Source organism: Cephus cinctus, unplaced genomic scaffold, assembly GCF_000341935.2.
Source record: "Cephus cinctus unplaced genomic scaffold, Ccin1 Ccin1_scaffold0160, whole genome shotgun sequence".
In the NCBI taxonomy this organism is placed as follows: Eukaryota; Metazoa; Arthropoda; class Insecta; order Hymenoptera; family Cephidae; genus Cephus; species Cephus cinctus.
Window position 1 is genome coordinate 3,503,785 of NW_014332886.1, and position 20,667 is coordinate 3,524,451.

General features: G+C 35.8%; 3 protein-coding genes across 12 annotated transcripts; 2 read left to right on the forward strand and 1 right to left on the reverse strand.

The window, feature by feature from the left end:
* Positions 1–124: 124 nt before the first annotated feature.
* LOC107263782 (cGMP-dependent 3',5'-cyclic phosphodiesterase) lies at positions 125–11,978 on the forward strand. 6 transcript variants are annotated; one of them, XM_015731346.2, is made up of 12 exons: positions 128–502; positions 1,051–1,182; positions 6,403–6,650; positions 7,280–7,389; positions 7,469–7,608; positions 7,698–7,884; positions 7,957–8,138; positions 8,380–8,564; positions 8,656–8,920; positions 9,011–9,298; positions 9,393–9,538; positions 9,624–11,978. In XM_015731346.2, the coding sequence occupies exons 1-12, from the start codon at positions 311–313 to the stop codon at positions 9,838–9,840; spliced, it is 2,292 nt and encodes a 763-aa protein (XP_015586832.1). In that variant the 5' UTR covers positions 128–310; the 3' UTR covers positions 9,841–11,978. The 6 variants fall into 6 exon arrangements, with proteins under 6 accessions (XP_024936756.1, XP_015586832.1, XP_015586833.1 ...); XM_015731347.2 differs by having other exon boundaries at positions 1,051–1,167; XM_025080988.1 differs by lacking the exon at positions 9,624–11,978 and having other exon boundaries at positions 125–502; positions 9,360–9,501.
* A 158-nt stretch (positions 11,979–12,136) lies between these two features.
* On the reverse strand, positions 12,137–17,625 carry LOC107263781 (WD repeat-containing protein on Y chromosome). Of its 4 annotated transcripts, none has more exons than XM_025080979.1 (19): positions 16,798–17,625; positions 16,605–16,698; positions 16,443–16,547; positions 16,183–16,374; positions 16,005–16,116; positions 15,805–15,941; positions 15,541–15,735; positions 15,325–15,472; positions 14,977–15,182; positions 14,701–14,901; positions 14,380–14,624; positions 14,136–14,295; positions 13,949–14,046; positions 13,778–13,879; positions 13,426–13,718; positions 12,871–13,286; positions 12,520–12,720; positions 12,345–12,439; positions 12,137–12,273 (listed from the first exon to the last, which is right to left on the reverse strand). In XM_025080979.1, exons 1-19 carry the CDS (start codon positions 16,941–16,943, stop codon positions 12,177–12,179), a joined length of 3,243 nt encoding a protein of 1,080 aa, XP_024936747.1. In that variant the 5' UTR covers positions 16,944–17,625; the 3' UTR covers positions 12,137–12,176. The 4 variants fall into 4 exon arrangements, with proteins under 4 accessions (XP_024936747.1, XP_024936746.1, XP_024936748.1 ...); XM_025080978.1 differs by having other exon boundaries at positions 15,262–15,472; XM_025080980.1 differs by having other exon boundaries at positions 15,262–15,472; positions 16,781–16,929.
* On the forward strand, positions 14,376–20,184 carry LOC107263770 (tetratricopeptide repeat protein 8). 2 transcript variants are annotated; one of them, XM_025080993.1, is made up of 9 exons: positions 14,376–14,460; positions 17,835–18,027; positions 18,084–18,216; positions 18,289–18,433; positions 18,502–18,750; positions 18,847–19,022; positions 19,102–19,273; positions 19,359–19,565; positions 19,663–20,184. In XM_025080993.1, exons 2-9 carry the CDS (start codon positions 17,853–17,855, stop codon positions 19,777–19,779), a joined length of 1,374 nt encoding a protein of 457 aa, XP_024936761.1. In that variant the 5' UTR covers positions 14,376–14,460; positions 17,835–17,852; the 3' UTR covers positions 19,780–20,184. The 2 variants fall into 2 exon arrangements, with proteins under 2 accessions (XP_024936761.1, XP_015586811.1); XM_015731325.2 differs by lacking the exon at positions 14,376–14,460 and adding an exon at positions 17,627–17,725.
* Positions 20,185–20,667: the final 483 nt, after the last annotated feature.

The window sequence follows — 20,667 nt, forward strand, 5'->3', positions numbered from 1 at the left end:
ATCAAAAAATTTAATGTATAGGGGACCCTGACGATCAACAATACGGTCCTGATAATTCTACTCCCACTTCTCTAGACATACATTCCATCCACAGGCGGCAACTTCAGGCTACTCTACGCCGGTCAGCAGTTTGTTTTCTTTTTCAGTAGTCTTGCTGAGTGCATGGAGAGAGGTTGTCTTTTTTGCTCCTCGCTCTTCTCAGTTCTTTCAAACGCTCCCTCAAAGTGAACTGTCTCACAGGAGTATCTACATGAGATGTAGATAATCGACGGTCTCATCGCGTTAGCTATCCTCGCGATCAATTTCTTTGATGTTTAAACGTCTACTAAGCATTATTTTTTGTGATGTTTTGTGTCTGAGCAAGTATTGCGGTAGGTCGGGCGCATCGAAGGAAATGACTTCGTTACACTTGGAGGCTACCGACCCAGCGAACATTCTTTCGCTCCTTCAGGATCTTTCAGATCTTCCCTGCAATGACGTGCAGCAAAAGCTCAATAAATATGTGAGTCCTTTAATTCAACTAACTACGTCTTTTATTATAACTTATATAACCTCTATCTTTTTATTGTTTATATCGTCAGATAGCTCAATGATCGCATCATACAGTGTGTCAAATCTATGCGACGATTGAAATGTTATGAAGTATTGTTTATACACTGAGATAATAATTGATGTAAACTTAGTTTTTGTTCTATAGGTATGTTACGCCTTAAATTTTTTTTTTGCTAAAACCTTTCATGCTTTTATCTATTACGTCTCGCAAGACCAAGCGCTACGCATATTCGCAATAATCTCTCATAAGCTTCATTAATCTCTAGTGTCATTTTATCGTTTGAATAAGATCATATTCTCGATTAGAGCCAATGTTACCTCGAATATTGGCTATGCGAATATATTAATACTGTTACGAGAAATTTTACATAGTCCCAATCGCGACGATTTTACAATTAAGTATCAAGTATCAGTAGTCGCGAAATGATTGAAATATTTACAATTTCATGTAATCGATTGAGTAAACGTGATTTATTTACATTTTTCTTTTATTTACAGTTCCAACTGGCGACTGGAGCGAAGGTATCGTTCCTGGCTCCAATTTTAGTAGAGTCTGAAGAGATGGTAATCCATGTTGTTGGAGAGAAGATTCTTGATCGTGAGCTAAGGTTCCCAGTAAGCCAATCCAATGTAATATACAATATCATAGGTATTCTGGATTTATTTGTTTGTTTTTCTGTCACCCTGTGTTTGCAACACTTCCTCAAATTCCTTGGCTTTTACTGACAATTTGTCACACAAGGCAATGGTGCTGCTTACTTTTCACTTCAGGGACTATGATCATAACAAATTACCTATGCATACATTTCAAGTTCATTCTGTTACACCTTTCACAAAACATTGCTAAATGCTCTCATACAATCTTTATGGCCAGAAGAGTCCATAAGTTGATTTATTAGAGCATCAGAAAGCTTTGTCACTCTGAATATCAATTTGTCAAAAAAAGAAACTAGGTCAACCTTTACTACTGGTTAGGACTACAAAACGTACATTAATCCAGGGTGGACCACGTAGTGTCACAGGTTGTTTGGCATGTATATCAGATAACAGAAACAAGACAAACATTGCCTCGTTAGCTGTTCCCGTCCTCTCCTCTCATAAAACTCTCAGCACTTTCAAACCTCATGGGTCAACATTTGTGGTTGAACATTTACCATGATTTATAATGTCAAGTGTTTGCGTCACGTAGTACGCTAGTCCCTGATAATTCGCCGGCTTAAAGTTAACTTTGAACCTTAAAATAAATCGAGGGCATGCAAATTTGTTGTTCTGACGTAACAATTTATTGCAAAATCAGTATCAGCGGGAGGTAGTGATTTTTATGATACATTGAAAAAGAGCCGCTTTCTCAAAATAACTATCTCACTTTTAATCTCACTAGTATAAATTCTTTGACGTACATACAATCAAATAGAGGGAAATCAGTGCCGCGTGACTTCCCACCGAATGTTTATACTCTTGGATGATATAATAGCGTAAATCTTTTCAAGAACTATATCTTTTGCCCAATGTTTCTCCAATCCCGCGAAATTCAAATAAACGTTCAGTGTGCTTCGTATCACTTCGTTTTCTCAATTATCACAAAATCTTGAAATCAACACTACCAGATGAACATACTGAAGATCCGTTCGTATTGTTTTGAAAAATTTCAAAATTTGACACCGGATCTTATCGCAATAACTGATCGCCTGATAAACGACTACGCGGCTGCAGCTTGCCGTATATAGTAGTAACGTAATACGGCATGTGTAGTGTGACGTCATAGCATGACAGATTGAAGCTGTCCCACACGTGGATTAAGATAAGTGCAGTTTGTCTGAGGACTATATGGTAAAAGCTGGGATTAATTGTCAAGTAGGAAAGTTCGTTTCTGTGTATAGAGAACAGGTCAGATTCCATGTATCGAATTACTATCCCCCTGAATTACATATACGTATATGGCTCCGTGTATATATATATATATATATATATATTGTCCATAAAAGTGAAATAAAAAAGATCCGTTTTATGTAACACATCAAAGTAACGCCGAACTTATTGATTTTGCCTACAACTGTTCTCTCTTTTGATTAGATAACCCCATGTAACCCGAATGGGATAGATACTCCAAATTAGTATAATTAACTAATTGCAATTAAACAGACGCCCTGGGGCTACCATTTAGCCAATTAAACGGCATTGGAAATTACGAGGACGATACCGGCATTAAATGTTGGCATCCTGCTACGACTTTTAGTCATGCAACCAATATCGTTATAATGGGCTTTTGTATCGAATACCTGATATCAATATAGTTAATTATAACACTGAAATAGGTATCGCACGGTTCACCTGACGTTCGTCCTCCGCTGTTCAATATATAATACGCAAATAGCATATTTTTCGTGATGATAATTTTTGATCTCGAATTATATACAGATTTACACAAGCGAATTTACTTCGTCTCACTGACGGTTACGTCAATATTCGTATACGAATCTGACGAATAAATGTTATCATTTCGTCGTATTATACATCCAGCGAAATTTATCCGGTAGCTGTATCTTCGTAGTGTAATATTTATTTGCATAATTGAACGAAAATTCTCTTCTGAATTGATACGATCACGAGATTGTTGTTCCTTGCGCTAGGACACGTGGATAGCCTGATCGTATACGAGCTTCGGTAACTCATTGTCATATAGTAAAAGTCAATAAAGGGCATACAGTACAGCTAATCAGTGGATTTAATGAATTTTTTTTTTTAAATCTGTTAATCGCTGCAATATATTTCGAAGTACAAAAGACCAATAACAATTAGGTCCTTATTTTGGTTAGACCCGGATGCGCCTATCGCGGTAGCCTTGAACGATACTGCGATTACGCAAATATCGTTATACGCCCATTAAAACGTTGGTGTACCACCTATACTGAAAGATTATTACGTAATTGTTTCTTGCCTATGCGCGTAGATTATTATACCTGGTAGCAGTATCATCAATCAATATTTTGTAACCCGGTCGTAAACTGTTGCTAATATCTATCGATAAAAAGATATCGTCTCGTATTATGGGTTCCACGTGTTAAATCATGATGTAAGATAAGAACGAAGATAGCGAAGAAAACGAAGAATATTTTTCTATACGGGATACGTGTCTCTGCGTTAATAATCGATCGACGATAACCATAACGTAATAGAAATAAACTGCTATTCCTTATACTACGCTGATAAGTTTCCTAGGTTCTTATTGCTCTGCCGATAACAATTATTTTCAATGGGAAAGATATTTGACCTTTCCGCCACACTCCGGTCGGATAGCTCGATGTTTTTGTAATCAAGTATCACCAGTGCAATTATACGTATCCGTATCCAGTCTTCATATAGCAGACTATTAACTTTTAGGAAAAGTGCCGACCTCGTCTTCCGCATACAAATCGTAAGCTTGCAGCACGCGTACGATCACGCTCCAGTTATACACGGAAAAGACGTGTCTTTAATTTTTCAAGCAGTTCGATCGGTAGACGCTTCGTGCATTTGCTTTATTTTGAGCGAGACCCAACCTACCTTCTTCGAAGGCGGCAGTATGACTTGGAAAAGTTTTAACAATGTTTTAGGTGGTGCCACTTGGTATGGCGTAATGGTCGGTAACGTAGATAAGTTTGTCACGAAAGTAGTATCCGACTTAACGACATCTAACGTTGGACTGCTTGACGCGACGCATAACTTGACTTTATCGTCGAGTTCCACATTGTTGATGTTGCGTACGGAATTATAGCGTTCGAATTGAAATGTCCTTTTCTTCGAGGAGACGCGGTCTGAATGGCTACTGCGACGGAAGAGTCTGGCGGACTCGTACGTGAGATATTATTTACGTCCGAGATGAATGACTCTGAAAGGAATTTTTTTGACGACCTTGGTGTCTCGCGTGGGGTATGATATTTTGGCGTTTAATGGATATTTGCAAATTTTTATGCCAATTTGAAAATTGTACGTGAGAGTCGGTGAGATGAATGCGGAAGTGTCGTGTTTTCTCTATTTTTTTTGCTAATCGTAAGCTCCTTGGCGACACGTAATCTGCAGGCTCCACACCTGCAAATCTGCATTACAGAAGCCGTATAAGTATCTGGAACTGATATCGTATTCAGGTTCGGGGTTTGTTTTAGTAGAAATACTTGTTACATTCTATTCTGAAGTAGGTTCGATATTTTCAATGTAAAGTCAATACATTATATTTCAAAGAATCAAAGTAGAGGTCTCTAAATATTTTGTTTTCACGTTTGCGTGTTTATAATGACGTTTTCGATGATTGCAAATGGCTACTTTATTTCTCTTTATTTTAATGCTTTCTTCTGTTTGTAACTTCAAATCCTCCGTTATGGGTTGTGTAGTCCGGAACGATTTTTTATGCAATTTAGCATAATGTACGAGCGAGCTTTGATCTTTACAAAGACAGAATGTCGTGTTTGATTTTAACTTTTTTCTTTCGACTTCAAATTTTTTTATAAATTCTAATGACGTGATCAATCTCGCAAGCGACTGTCACTCATTGTATTCGCGAAGCTTTGATCGTTAATCTCTAATCAGTACTAATTTAAATCAAACGCTTGACAGGCTTTATCGACTTCCCTGTTATTTAACTCTACATTTCTTCAGTGCCAAACAATGTATTTTTATACGTGATATAAAATTCCGGTCAAGTAATGTTATTAGTGATAAGACCATCACTTATCACACTTGATTTAATAATCATTGTGTAATTAGATTTGCTATATAGCATATATATAAACATATACACACAAATACGTCATCCAACAATGAAATCATATCAGGTCATTACCAGAACATGTTAAGCCAAATTCGTAGTATCGCAGGCACGATTATTATGTACAGCTTTGATAAGAAAATTGAATAAAAAAAATGCAAGATATAAAAATTACTGCGTTTCAAATTTTAGGTCACGTCCAAGAAATAAAAAGGGTTGATCCAGCGATATTATCTAATCGCGATCTATTGACTATATCGAAGAACTCGGTCTGCAGTTTTAATTGCTACACTGTGTAATCCGTCAAGTATCGTTCTCAATAACAAATGCATACAATAGCATCACACAGCGACTCGACTCCATTCAAATTTCGACAACGATCTGTGTCTCCGTGGTATTGCAGAAAATAAAAAATAAAAATGACACGTATAAAATTTGATATTTTTTATCGGCTCGATCACCGCCAACGTGTTCTCAATGTCCTCGATGTTTTTGAGTACGATTTTTATTTTTTATTTCTCCTTTGTGACATTTCTCACTCATTAATAGTATATTCTGCAGCTAGTGCGTAAAGTGAACATTTTTTCACTGTCTGTTTTTCACTCGCGTGATCGCCACAAGAATCGTCATCGTCTCCGCCGGCGACTCGTTTGCGATGATCACGCGAGTGAAAAACAGTCAGGCACGAGTTGCATACGCTATTTTTTGCACGGCGTGAGTAAAGTTCATGTGTAAAGTTCGATTTTCAGCGCGTAAACTGTACTTCTCACGTTACACACAGTATGAAAAAAGTACACTTTACGCACTGAAAAACGAACTTTACACATGAACTTTATTCACGGCCGTGCAAAAAATCTCTTACGGTACCTTTTTGACATGTGCACCCCTTCCACTTTTAATCGTATCTTTTTCATAACGATGGCTTACGTGATCATTGTCGCGTGTATGACTCACCGCAAGACGTAGAAGGACTTTCATCTTACTTCCTCTTCAATTACCGAGTTGAGTAATCACTGTGGTCGCTTTACCCGCCGGAAGTTGTCAATGTACGAGAAGCTTTTCTGGTATTTGGAGACAAGTACGAATAGTCGATCCATTAAATATTACAGGTGCTGAATCACGTGTTACATCGTACAGTCAAGCAGCGCAAGTCACTGACTGCAAACGCCATGGATTTTGATCAGGAACTACTGGCTCATCTTCACTCAGTAATAAATCCAATGCCGGATTTATTTTTGACCATTCCGGTTCAACATCCCATTAAACAGCACATCGCTCTAGTTGTTTGCTTGGTCGACTATGCCAACGAGGACAATGCCGAATTTATATGCACGCAGATCGTCCAAGAGTGCTTCAGGTAAAATTGCCATTGCCTTTGACGTAGGACGAGAGAGCGGCTTGGATGATGTATTATGGTGCGTTTTATGATGCGCAATATATTGATATGCACTCCATGAATTTACGATAAGCGATTCGGCGACTATGCAAATTAAGTCCGACGATCTTGGTCAGGAGGAAAGCTACGCTTCGTCCTTGCCCCTCTCCTATTTGTCAGTTTTTAATGTCTGCTTCGAGCGCCAGGGCGCGTCGCTTTTATGTACTTCAATAAGTAGTCGAGTAGATGCTGTTTGTTATGATAACCAGCCATTTCATAAATGGCAGATTAGATCGGTGAACGTCGAGGCTAATGTTGCATAATATATTGTAGTTTTCACCTTGTTAACCTATTGTTGATTTGAAATATTCAGTTTATTTGTTGTTGAGAAATTTCTCTTTGTTGATTTTTCATAATTTTGCATACATTTGAAATTTCTACTCGAGCCGAGCGCCCTGGCGGGAGATGGTAGAACTTCAATGTACGTTAGTTAATTTATACTAGTTGATTCTTTGATATGTCGGACAAAAATTTGATATCCGTCGGAAAAGGGGCGAGACTATCATTGAAATCTTTTTGCAGTTACATACTGGGTGGGATTAATGTTACAGGTACTGCCTTGGTCTTTTATTAAGCACATTACGATGTCAAGAGGAAACACGGTTGAAGATTCAATGCCAAGATCTACTTGCTGTTTCGCGAAAGCTTTTCACTCGTTTGGGTATATATTTTTATAAAGCTTTCTCTTTATTGTTATTTTAAGTGTCACGCGTCGAATTTATTGGCTCTCTTTAATCCAGGAGACCTGTCCGATCTCTTGCGTGAAATTATGGCAGAAGCTCGAAAGTTAACGCACGCCGAACGTTGTTCCTTATTCTTACTGGATCCGGAACAAGAGGACTTGGTAGCCAAGGTTTTCGATGGAGTTTCCACTAGAGACGTGAGTCAAGTTTTGAATCATTATTTTTTATAATAAATTGTTTCTTTGTTAAATCGCTGAACACGACTCGTGTAAATTTTTATTTACAGTCTGTGAAGGAAATGAGAATTGCTCGTGGACAAGGTATCGCAGGACATGTCGCAACTTCCGGAAAATTGCTTAACATCCGAAACGCATACGACCATCCACTTTTTTATCGTGGTATAGACGAAGTGACTGGTTTCAAAACGAAGAACATCCTTTGTTTTCCAATTCGCGACGAGAACGGAATAATTGGTTGGTATTCTTGTACTTTATCATTAACAGAAGTGAATTGGATTACGAATGTTTGTTTTTGTTATCGTTAAGGCGTTGCTCAACTCTGTAATAAAATGAATGGATTGTACTTTGACGTATGCGACGAGGAAGTGGCGACTGCTTTTAGCATCTATTGCGGCATTTCCATAATGCACAGCATCGTCTATAAGAAGATACAAGACGCGCAAGCTAGAAATAAACTTAGCAATGAACTCATGATGTACCACATGAAGGTAAATACTGATTATTTGCTATAATGCACATTACCGTGTAACACTGAAATGCTCATTTCATTTTGCAATACTGACCTGTCGATGAGCACAGCAGGTAATATCATATAAATACGTCACGATACGTCACGTTATCGAAGTATTGTTTTGAGCATGATGAGAATAGATCGCATCAAGTCCTTCTAATCATCTGAAAGTTCTTATCAAAATATCGTTTGGATTTATTTGTCACTGATTATTTTAGGTGGAGGCGGAAGCTGTTCAAACTTTATTAAACTGTAGAGACGATCACAATATTAAGGACTTTGATCAGTTTCACTTCAGTCCACGGAATGTACCTTACCGACATATGCCTTGTTATATACTTAAGATGTTTGACGAATTAGGATTTATTAGATATTATCGAATCAAAAGAACGACTCTCGCTAGGTAACAACTTTTTGGGTGATAAATTTAAAATTGAAAATTGAATATTTTTATATCACATCTAATGATTTCTTTTAATGGTCCTTTCTTTCAGATTTATCCTCTTCGTCAAGAAAGGTTACAGGGACGCTCCGTATCACAATTGGATTCACGCGTTCTCCGTGGCGCACTTTGGATACCTTATGATTAAAAACTTTAATCTTGTCAAAGACGGCTACATGACGCAATTGCACGCTCTTGTTTTCCTCGTTTCCTGTCTCTGTCACGATATTGATCACAGGGGAACAAATAATTCCTTTCAAACAAAATGCGGCACTGTTCTCGCCAGTCTCTACAGCTCTGAAGGTTCTGTAATGGAGGTGAATTTCAATAACAGCTTTATATTCATAACTTTGCATATCTTAACATGTGACATGATAGCGAAAGTTTCACTGATCTCTATCTTGCAGAGGCACCATCTGGCACAATCAATGTGTATCCTGAACACAGATGGCTGCAACATTTTCGAGGGTCTCACTAGCGAGGAGTACAGCGAAGCTTTGGATATATTGAGGAATAATATATTATCCACGGATTTGGCGTCTCATTTTCGCGCTGCGGAAAATCAACGTGAGATGATCGATCAAGGTTATGATAAAAACGACCCGAAGCACCAGAAGCTTCTACATGCAATGTTGATGACTTGTTGCGATCTTAGTGATCAGACGAAACACTGGAGAATCACAAAAAAAACTGCCGTACGAATCTCATTTACATAACTCATAACAGATTATACAAAAATGTGTTTTCTTATTTTAGTATGTAGAACAAGGCTCTTTTATTTTCTGATAGGAACAAATATACGACGAGTTCTTCTCTCAAGGTGACTTGGAAAAAAGTATGGGTACAGCTCCCATTGAAATGATGGACAGAGAGAGAGCATCCATTCCTGATCTCCAAGTGCAATTTATAACGAATCTTGTCTTACCTTTGTTTTCGTAAGTGTCTATCTTCTTGAGCTTCAAAATTTGTCCTTTACCGTTATCATGAACTGACTACTATGTTGTATGTTGAATTTTTCAGAAATTTAGCTGCTTTGTTTCCTGCCGCACAGATCCTTGTTGACGTGATAATGAAAAATCGTGAAATATGGAAAATGGCTAAGAATGTATTTCAAACGTACAGCGAAACAGGAGTAAAGTGCATGGACATCTTGCTTGACCCAAATCTCGAAGACGAAATACTCAACGGTTTTAATCAACAAGAAAATGTTCATCAGGTTGAGAATGGTGATGAATAAGGAAAGAATGCAAAAATTGAAAGCCGTCATGCTCCATGAATTGCGTATACCGAATTTTGAATTTATCAGATGGCCATGTACGCATCTAACGTAAGTAGATTTTCGATAGAAAATTGACAACCGTTACAATGCGTCATGGATAAAATAAACAAGAAACTTTTAATAACGGGATATCTAATCGAAGAAACGTGTATATATTATTCGGGCTCAATGACTTGAGTTTCATAATATTTTTACTGAATAGTTCATAAGCTGGACAAAGTAAGACAAATGTAAGTATTAATCTTTGCCATCTGATCAAACTGATATTTACATACAATCTGTTTTATAATGCAAATAAACAGACATGTCTTGAACTGCGTTTCGAAAGGCATGTTTTAAAAAAGAGCGCAGGCGTTCTGTAAGTCGAGCTATTCATCAATCATACGAAATATTTGAACAATCACTGATCGAGTTGCACATTCTCGAGGACGTTGCCATGCGTAATTAGAATTTCACGAATTTTAATAAATACGTATAGGAACCTGAAAGTAGCTATAGAATGTTTGTGTACCTTACCATTAAAGGCACTCTCTTGTATTTTATTTCAATATATAGAACCTTATATTTCTAGGACGTAGACATTCGACTAATCATTCCGTTACAAAATCGAAAGTATATTCTGTTCAACCTTCCCGTTTTGAAATTTGCTCATACATCATGCAGAAATAAAATACTCTCCTTGGTATGCATTTCTGGCGAATGAATGAAACGGAAATGAGAATCGATATACATTATAAATAGATGATGCAAATTAGCGTTGAATATAACGAAATATTAGTTATACAAATATAGATGTAATGAAAGAAGAAAAATTAGAAAATCATCGAGATGAGACCTCTAGATAAGGTTAGAATTTCGTGTCAGTATTTTAGAGCCAAATTGAACGTGACGATATGTTCCTAACGGGATACTAGTAATAAATAACTATTTGTACAAAATATTTACGTACAAGCAACTGTACCGTGGTTACACCTGCGTAAAAACTAAAGCAATGCCCAATAATGAAATTAGGATACAAAATTGCCAAAAATTGAATTAACATGCACTGAACGACGTTACACAGCGGAGAGAAAAGGAAAACAAATATTTAAACATGTTCAGTCTTCTTTAATCTGGGAAAAATGAATATCTCAATCGTTCCGCCTTCTTCTCTACGTGGTAATTATTTATTCGCGTCAATGAGAGTATTAACTTGTACTGCATTTGCAATAGTTGCTGATTGCTTCGATTTAAAGTGTGCATTAAAGACAGCCTGTTACTAATTTCTTTTCACGTGCAGTCGAAGAGCATGCATGGCATTCTGAAAATTGCAATAGAATCAAACAACATTGAGTCAAAGTTCTATCGCGTAATACTATATTGGCGATAATGAATAGTTAAGGCGTTGCTAGTAATTTTGTATATAGCTCAATAACCCTTAATAATCCGATAGAAATTTATTTTTAGAGTGCTATACTAATATATATGCGTAATTCGTAGAAGTAAGTTATCTGATAAGGCGCCGTAGGTTAACAGTTTAGTAAAAATGACGTTACGTATATTAAAATTAAAACTTGCTTTCGTTTGGTTAAAATCTACTGAAATAGTTAACTATGAATTGCACTAAAATTTTGAGAATCAAGATATATTATTTTTATCTAATTATCTACCTTTAAGAAGAGATTTTTTATTGTTTTGCCATCTGTTAATCGGCTAAACATCACCAACTATTATCTTTTGGTATACGTACTCCACATATAATTATATTAATTATAATACTATGGTTAATTGTCTATTTCGTTGTTTGGAATGATAGTCATTATATTGTGGGTAAAAGATTTGCCTTATAAAAAAAAAGATAGTGAATAAGCGGTGATTCTCTGCTTGAGGTAAGATTTATAAGCGATTAATTAATTTACAACAGTGATTTATACTTCAGAGTGTTTTAACTTTTAAAGGTTTAATTGAATCTGCCCCCCCTCCCCACCACCCAAATAAAAAGAAATGGTATCTGACAACAGTGACCAAGCATATTAATGCTTAGAAATGCAGATTTTAATTAATAACACTTCTAGTCATTTGTATGTTGAATATGAAGAGTGTGATTTTACAGTGTGTATACACGAGAAAAAAGTGTTAAGGTAATAAATATATTTCTTTCCTTAATAAAAGTATTTTTATTGATATCGCTCATTGATTTTAATTATAAAACAATATGCAGTTAAGTTTATAAAGTCTTGTAAAAATATTGTATATGACAATGAAGAAAAAAAATGTTAATATAAAAGTATCATCTAGAAATTTATGGAGATTTATCAGGTATGAGTTGACTTGAATTCATTGGTTCCATTTCCTTCGTGTTTTCCAGTCAATTGCGCTGGCTTTGCCAACTTTTTCTGTAGCATCCCGTCCCTGTGTGTGATTACATTAAAATAGATGTAAGGCTACGTGATTTTAATATTTAATATATTAATAATACTTACAGTGTGTCCGATTTCTCTCGCTTAAGAAATGGTGGTGTTTCAGGCATCTCAATAGGCTCCAGATTGTAAGTTAGTAAATGCGTATATACAGGAATCTAAATATTAACATAGGTAATGTACTATACAAGGATTAAGATAGAATGATAAAAATATCAACAGTTTCGATGGAGCTTACATATGCTAATGAATTGTCAAGAATCGGTGGCACTTCAAAAGTCTTGGAACGCGATGGCAATTTATGATAATGTCCAAGAATCGGTGCCGATAACCTTTTGCCGTACAAAATATGTCGATCGTGTTCAAGAACTTCTCTGGCTAATTCAGTTTTAGCAGACTTTCCTGCGCCTTTGATGTCCATGTTACCACCATGAAATACCTTTCAGCGAAGCATAAATTATAAAAGGATTAAAAGCATAATTATAAAAGGATAATAAATACATAAATTATAAATTATATTAATTATTATAAATACACAGAAATTATAAAAGGATTAAAAGCAATTGACTACAAATATTTCACAAATTACCTTCATGGTAGTGAAACTGGCGATTCTTTTAATGTCCGGCGGAAGTTTGTACTGATTATAATATTTGAAAATTGGAACGTCAGGTAATATTGGAATCCAAGGAGTATACGTTCCAAGTGTAGATATATAGCGTCCACTGAGTGACCACAAACGGACACTATGATCAGAACTTCCACTAATCACGATCCGCGCACTTGGTATAAATTCTAAGGCGTTCACCGACTTTGTGTGGGCTTGTACGGAGGACAATAACATGGGATATTTCTGATCTGCCGCAGCCCTCTTTGCTCTGCCTGGTATTCTGTCTTTCCAAAGAAATGGAAATTCAAGATTTAACAAACCCAGACACACATGGGGCGGATCTGGCAAAGCATAGTTTGTCAGTAACCAAACCTTTATGTAACCAACCGTGTGCCCTGTGAATACAAAGTTTTTCATTTATTTAATCGATACATCGCGGTCGCCATGGATTATTTTATTGCATCGATCTCCTAGTGCGCATGCTCGTTAGGAATATTAACGGATATTCTTAATGGATTAATAGAAACTGCACACCTGTTATTAGATAATCATTCTTTGGATCCGTAGCCAAAGATATCGCATAATCGCCACGAGTGTGAATGGCTGAGAAAGCTACTAAAAATCCAGAACTTGCATGATGGCTCCAAACTTGAATTAAACCGGATTCCAAAGAGACCATTATGCTACCACTTTTCGGTGCCATTGGTCTTGCTGTCAGGAATATCATTGCGTGAATTGCTACTGGTCTTACGATATTCAAAGCCGATGGTTGCTGCTCCGATGAAATCGTTGTCATGGCCGTTGATATATTTAAAATAGATTCATTGCTATATATTGTAGTCGTGTGTTTAAATAAGTTTTGATAATTTTGAAAAATTTTTAGTACTTTTTTTCAGGTAGCTGTGTTCCTATGTTGGCATCCTTAGAGAGTTTGACTGAAAGCCCATCGAGTTTATCTCTCGCTTCTTTCTTGTACACAATTGTATATCTATTAAGGGATAATATGTACATAAGATTTCAAAACGTCATTCAAACTGCATTGATTAATTACGTTTACCTTCCAGGTGGATTGCTAACATGATATCTTCTGTAAGGCTGACCGGTTTCTAGTCTCCATAAAATCATTTCACCGTTATATGTCGAAGTTGCCAATACCTGCGCATAAGATTACGTTTCTGCGGTTTTCCGTTCCCAATTTTGATAACTTATCATCTTTAAACGTTATCACCACGAAAATGCAGTACCTGTGGAAATTTTACGGCAGTACAGAGTATATCATCGGTATGCCTAGTTTCCCATCTTTTCGTGTGAATTCCAGTTTCCGTGTCTGCGAATTCAGTGACATGACGATTCCAACCAGTACACAGTATTCGATTCTTCAACCAAACTATACTGGTTATCTCACTGTACCAAAAGCAAGGTGTAAATATCCCACATCGATTCGAATAATTTTTAAGGAATTAAAAATCTATCATAATGGCTTCTCACCATTGATCCTCTATTGCCATATTTCTTATACAAGTACCAGTATTGAAATTCCACATTTTCAACGTTCCGTCTCTTGCACCGGTAAGTAATAACTGTTCAGAAGTATCAAAGCATGCAGCTGTTATTTCAATGCCAACGTATTGCCCATATAACAATACACTATGAGCATTTGTCACTAAATATAATCGACGACCGCGCCATGGATCCCAAACAATAATACAAGAATCCAGACCTGTCGTTACCACCTATAAAAATATACTTAACACTTATAATTTAATATCTTCACTTCAACATGTGACAACAACAAGTAATAATTCTTACCACTTTAAACAAATGATTATACAGTACACAAGTTACCGGTTTTGTATGCGTATAACCGTCAGAAGTTTCATGATTAATTACTGGGTCACAAACCAGAACTGCAATCAGCATACTGGCAATAATCATTTTATGAGTGATCGCATTGTAAACCACTGACATTGGAGTATGTTCACTCAACTCACTAGGTAGACTGTTGTAAGTCTGCAGATAATATAAAATAAAAAATTATGAGTATACATATTAGATGTGGATAATAAAATATTTGAATATACAAACTTGGATGCAAGATTGGTCAAAGACGTCCCAGACTTTAACGCATCTGTCCTTAGACAGTGAATAAATACGTTTGCCTTTATCTTGCACTATTAGAGCACATATGGCAGCATGATGACCTTGGAATACAGAACTTGCCTTCTTTGGTACAAATGGATTCCAAACTCTGACTATACAGTCTGGACCACCAGTGGCCAGTATATTACTTTCTACAGAATTACAGTTTAGAAACATAAAAGAATTCTTGGCACAACTACTGTTAATAAAAGTGGTACAGTTCAGATATACCGTCACAAAAATTGAAACAGGTTATACCCATTGCAATTTGAAATTTGTATTGCATTCGCAAACCAGTCGTAGGATCGCTGAGTAACAGTGAGCATTCTGAGCATCTGGAGCAGGATATGAAGGCTCTCAGATTGTCGTAGTATGCAACTTGACTCACCCAGTTGCTGTGGATATTTTTGAATTCAGAAAGTTTCATCCCCTTCAATTCACCCTATGCCGTAACGATTATTAAGGTTTGTTATAAATTGTTCCTTTTCTTTTTGTCTAATATGAACATACGTCCGCAACAGCTTCGTAGCGAAGATGCAGCACTTCCTGTTCCGGTACCAACTTGAATGGACCCTTATCCAGGGGACTGAATGACATTACTCTGACAGATCCACTCATGTCGCCCAAAATAATATAAGAATTCTCTTTGATGTCGACGCTGAAGTAATAACTCATACACGTAACTGCATGCTCAAAACTGGATATCTGATGGCAGACACAAGTGATCAGATATTTTGTGAAAATAATACTTATTAAATATCATGTAACGTCTACCATTAACCTCAGATCGAATTTCTTAGCTACGGTATCATAAAATCTTAAATCGCGCTCCGTTGAACTCGTGCAGACTATCTGTATATCCGGCATTGCGATCATATCCGTTATAGCTGTAGGTCGTATCTTTAACTGTGCTGGAATTATCATTTCTGTTATAGTGTATTTTATTGTAGAAATATATATTGGTAGCTACTAACGATTCATCGATTGGACACTGCGTTCGTATTCAAGATCCAGCGACCAGTAATTTATGGCACCATCACGACTTGCTGTCAAATAACAACCGCGAAGAAAGCTTGAGCTTCTGTCCTTTATTATTTAATTCACATCATGAGAAATATATATATATATATATATTGACATTTTGTAACACACCGGAAGAACTTCGGGACAAAATGTTATCCTACAGACGGGACAGCGATGTCGAGTTCTCAATGTTTCTGGTAAACCAATCAAAGGAAGCTTCAGCATTTGTCGTTGAAGAGCTACGTCCTTTTCTTGAAATTCTAACAGCAGATGAGATATAAATTCATCCCAGGTGACAGAGCCGTCTCTTTTTAAATTAACCTAAAAATAAAATGTAATGAGGACAATTTCTTAAGTTTCATATACCTGTTTTCTTGAGCTTTCCTAACCTTCATAAAGAGAACATGAAATTCTTCGTCGGTCATCGATATATTTAATATATTTTTGAATGCATCTTGTAACTGCATTTCGTTCATTGCTTCCTTTTCCGCGACCTGTGTAGATTAGATATAATCAGTGACATATTTTTTTTATATCCTTCAAATGCATACGAGAAAAGCTTCATGCAAACGCATCAGGGATTCTTGTGTACATTGTTCCTCGACGTTTTTTCGATTTAAAAATTCTTCGTATTTTTCACGGATCCTGATTCGAGGAATTTCCCGAAAAAATGCAAATTAAAATAACTATGTTAATGTATAATGTAATATTTACAGATTTTATTAACTTTAATTCATCTTCTACCAAGTATGCCTTTGCCATTTTATGTAATCGGGTGAAACGTTAATTTTTAGTATCCCTTTTCCCTCCCTTCTGTCAAAAATTGAGGGATTATTTCGATCCACTATTAGATCGATTGTTTTATCGAAAAGTCTCGAAATTTTTAACATAATCACGTATCTGTAATTAACATGTGATAAATATATATGTGTTATACTATTTTCGATTGTAAAATTTCTGAAGTTGATAATCAGACTGGGAGCGCGCGATTTGATTGTAGTATTATAAAAATAATTTATTCGCTTTGAATTTATTCATGCCGCCTAATTTACGTTTCTTTGACCGTTTGAATTCCAGGAGTCATTGAAAAAATATTGTCAAAAAATGCCAAACAGCGCGATAGTGCTTTCTTAAGCCATAGCGTTCAAATTTACTGAGATTTTTCAAAATAAAATCTAAACAGCGCTTTCACGGTGCTTGGGTCTCAAACGATTAAAGATACATTTCTTACAGTAGAATGAAATCGATTATGTCGATAAGGCAGAATATTAAAAAGAAATCCTGTCGATACGTTTGCTGAATAATTTACTTTTGTTTGTTATTACCCGTTGTAATGTAATAAGAAAGAATGATTCATATTCTACAGAATACCAATAAAGATTATTTTAATCTGGATTAAATAAAACCAACGAAACTCGCTCGTGGAATTCTAGGGCAACTACTAGAAAATAATCAATATACACAGCAGCAGGTGTAACAGGTAAAAGCCTTTGGCTTGAATTCAGTCATAGCTGGTGATAGCAAACTTATGGTCGCCGTTCGACGTCACACGTAGTTAATACCAGCAAGGACAATGGAATTATTCCAAGCGCTCAGTTTATTCGGTAGACGAAAATACGAAGAATGTACGTCGATATGCACTGATCTATTAAAGAAAAATCCATTGGATCAGGTACTGAGCACACGAAAGTAGTTTCTTGAAAATTACCGAACACTTTTCTCTCTGATTTTAATTGCAAAAGAGTTTTGAATATCCACTCAATTTTGTTGACCTTCTACAGGCTGTATGGGTTTTAAAAATGCGTGCACTCACAATGCAAGTATATGTGGACGATATAGAGGGTGAGGAAGAAGGGATTGCCGAGAGTCTGTTAGATACTTATACTATAGCCTCAATGCCCAGGCCAGGAACATCCCTTAAAAATCCTGGCACGTCATTCACAGGACAAGGCTTGCGTCCGAAAACACAATCAGGTTTGTTACGTCAGAAAACGTAGGTAATTTTATAATTCTTGATCTTAAATTTAAAGGCAGACCAGTCACTGGAGTAATTCGACCATTGACACAGTCTGCAGTCTCTCAGACTTTTGAACAGGCTTTAAAAACCCCAAGAAGTGCTACAAGTGCAAGACCAATCACAGCGAGTACCGGGCGAAACGTTAGGTGCTAATTGTAATTAACTGAATTGACTTTTTTATATGCTCCTAAAATTAATGAAAATGTGTATTTGTTTAGATTGGGTACAGCTTCAATGTTGACGGAACCAGACGGTCCTTTTATTCAACTGTCGAGACTGAACATAACGAAATATGCTAGTCAACCTGGTATAGCCAAACCGTTATTTGAATATATATATTATCACGAACAAGATGTGAGATATGTAAGTATACAGCTGAATATAATAATTCGTAAAGAATCACATGCTAATGAGTAATTTCAACTGTTTAGGCTTTAGATTTGGCTGTGCAAGCGACTCAAGTTTGTCAATTCAAAGATTGGTGGTGGAAAGTACAGTTGGGAAAGTGTTATTATACTTTGGGCCTTGTCAGAGACGCTGAACAACAATTTAAATCAGCTTTGAAGGAATGCAAAACAATCGAAACGGTACTGAGACTGATAAGAGTATATGTCAGACTAGATCAGCCATTGGCTGCACTGGAAACATGCAAAAAGGGTCTGGAATATTTTTCCAATGATGTAAATGTCTTTACGTAATAATTGACTCTTTAATTACTAATACGATATTCGCGTACAATAAATAGTAATTAATGTCATAACTACGTTTCGTTACAGGTGACTATACTTACAGAAATGGCACGAGTATTCGAAGGTCTAAATAATATGCCAATGTCGGTAAAATATTATAAAATGATAGTTCAAGAAGATGCGTCTCATACAGAAGGAATTGCCAGTATTGGTATGCATCATTTTTACAATGACCAACCGGAATTAGCATTGCGTTATTACAGGTACGTATGCAGTAATAATATTTATTTATTATTTCAATACCTCTGTTATTAAATACTGTTGAATATTTGATACTTTTAGGAGAATTTTGCAAATGGGTGTGTATAATGCTGAAGTTTTTAATAATCTCGGTCTGTGCTGCTTCTACTCTCAGCAATATGATCATACTGTTTCCTGTTTCGAGAGAGCAATCAGTCTTGCAACAGATGAAAATATTGCAGACGTGTGGTACAATATTTCTCACATTGCTATTGTAAGTCTCATTTATAAGCGGATTGATTTTAACGGATTATCAAAGGTACTTTTTATGATAAGCTTATGAGTATAAAATTTTACAGTGCTTAGGTGACTTGGAAATGGCAGATCAATGCTTGAGACTTGCTATTGCAGCGGATAATAGGTATGCGCTGGCATATAATAATCTTGGAGTATTGGAAATCAAAAGTAACAATGTCACTGCAGCTCGTGCGTACTTTCATGCAGCTGCTAGTATCGCTGATTATTCATATGAACCTCATTTCAATAGCGCACATCTAGCGTACGAGGTAAGGATAGACGTTTATTGAAGAATAAAGCAAGACCTTAGATTCTTGTGTCTGACCTTTTGGTCTTATAAAAAAGAATACTCTACGTAACTTTTAGGTAGGTGATTTGCAAACCAGTTACATCGCTGTACAGAAAGCCTTAAGTGCCTATCCTGATCATGGTGACAGTAAGGAATTGTTAAAGAAGTTGCAAAGACACTTTTCCCATATATAAATATCAAGAGCTATTTACACAATATGTTGTATTTTGATTTTCTTTAATTTCTTATATTAACACTATACATTATTAATATTATGTACTATGTACACTAATATAAAATTATAATAGATTTAAGAAATTTAATTTCCCTTGTACTTATATGTTGCAATGTGAGTTTCTTATGGCCAGTAGAGTCACATAAATTGTAATTAACATCATTAGCATGGACCTTAATAAACTACTCTTGGCGAAAGTGAGTAAATATCTTATACTAGTGAAATTTCAGATAGTACGTAATATGAGTTACCTACTTTGTATAGTTTTTAGATTTTTCAAAAGTCAGGCAATGTAAAGTATTATGTTAATGATATACCGTGTATCAAACGTAAAATACAACATACAACGTACTGTCTGTCAGGATGGATGTGCCATTTGATTTACCAATAGTATTACGATTTCCTGTACGTTTAACAAATTTTACCACACAATGCGTTCCAGGTATTTTCTTGATGTTTTTTTACAAAATGCTAAAGTTTGCACACATATAAAATTAATTTCATATTAAGGAATTATGTATTATTTCATATATATTATTGAATTTATATAGTCATATGATCGACCCGTTAATTTTTTAATATAATGGAAGGTAGGATTATTATTTTATCGTACTAGAACATTGTAATTGACAACTGGAATGATAGTAACAATTCTTTAGGATTGTTTTTGGAAACATAAATAAAGAAAGAAAAGAAGATACTCGAAGGAATACTATGCAGATTTAAGTACAGGCAACTAGTTTTATGTAAGATTTTAACTCAAATAAAAAAAAATTACGTGAAACGAATATTAATTGTAGATAAACTAAATTGTCAGGTTTATATCGATTAGATTTTATAGGAACGA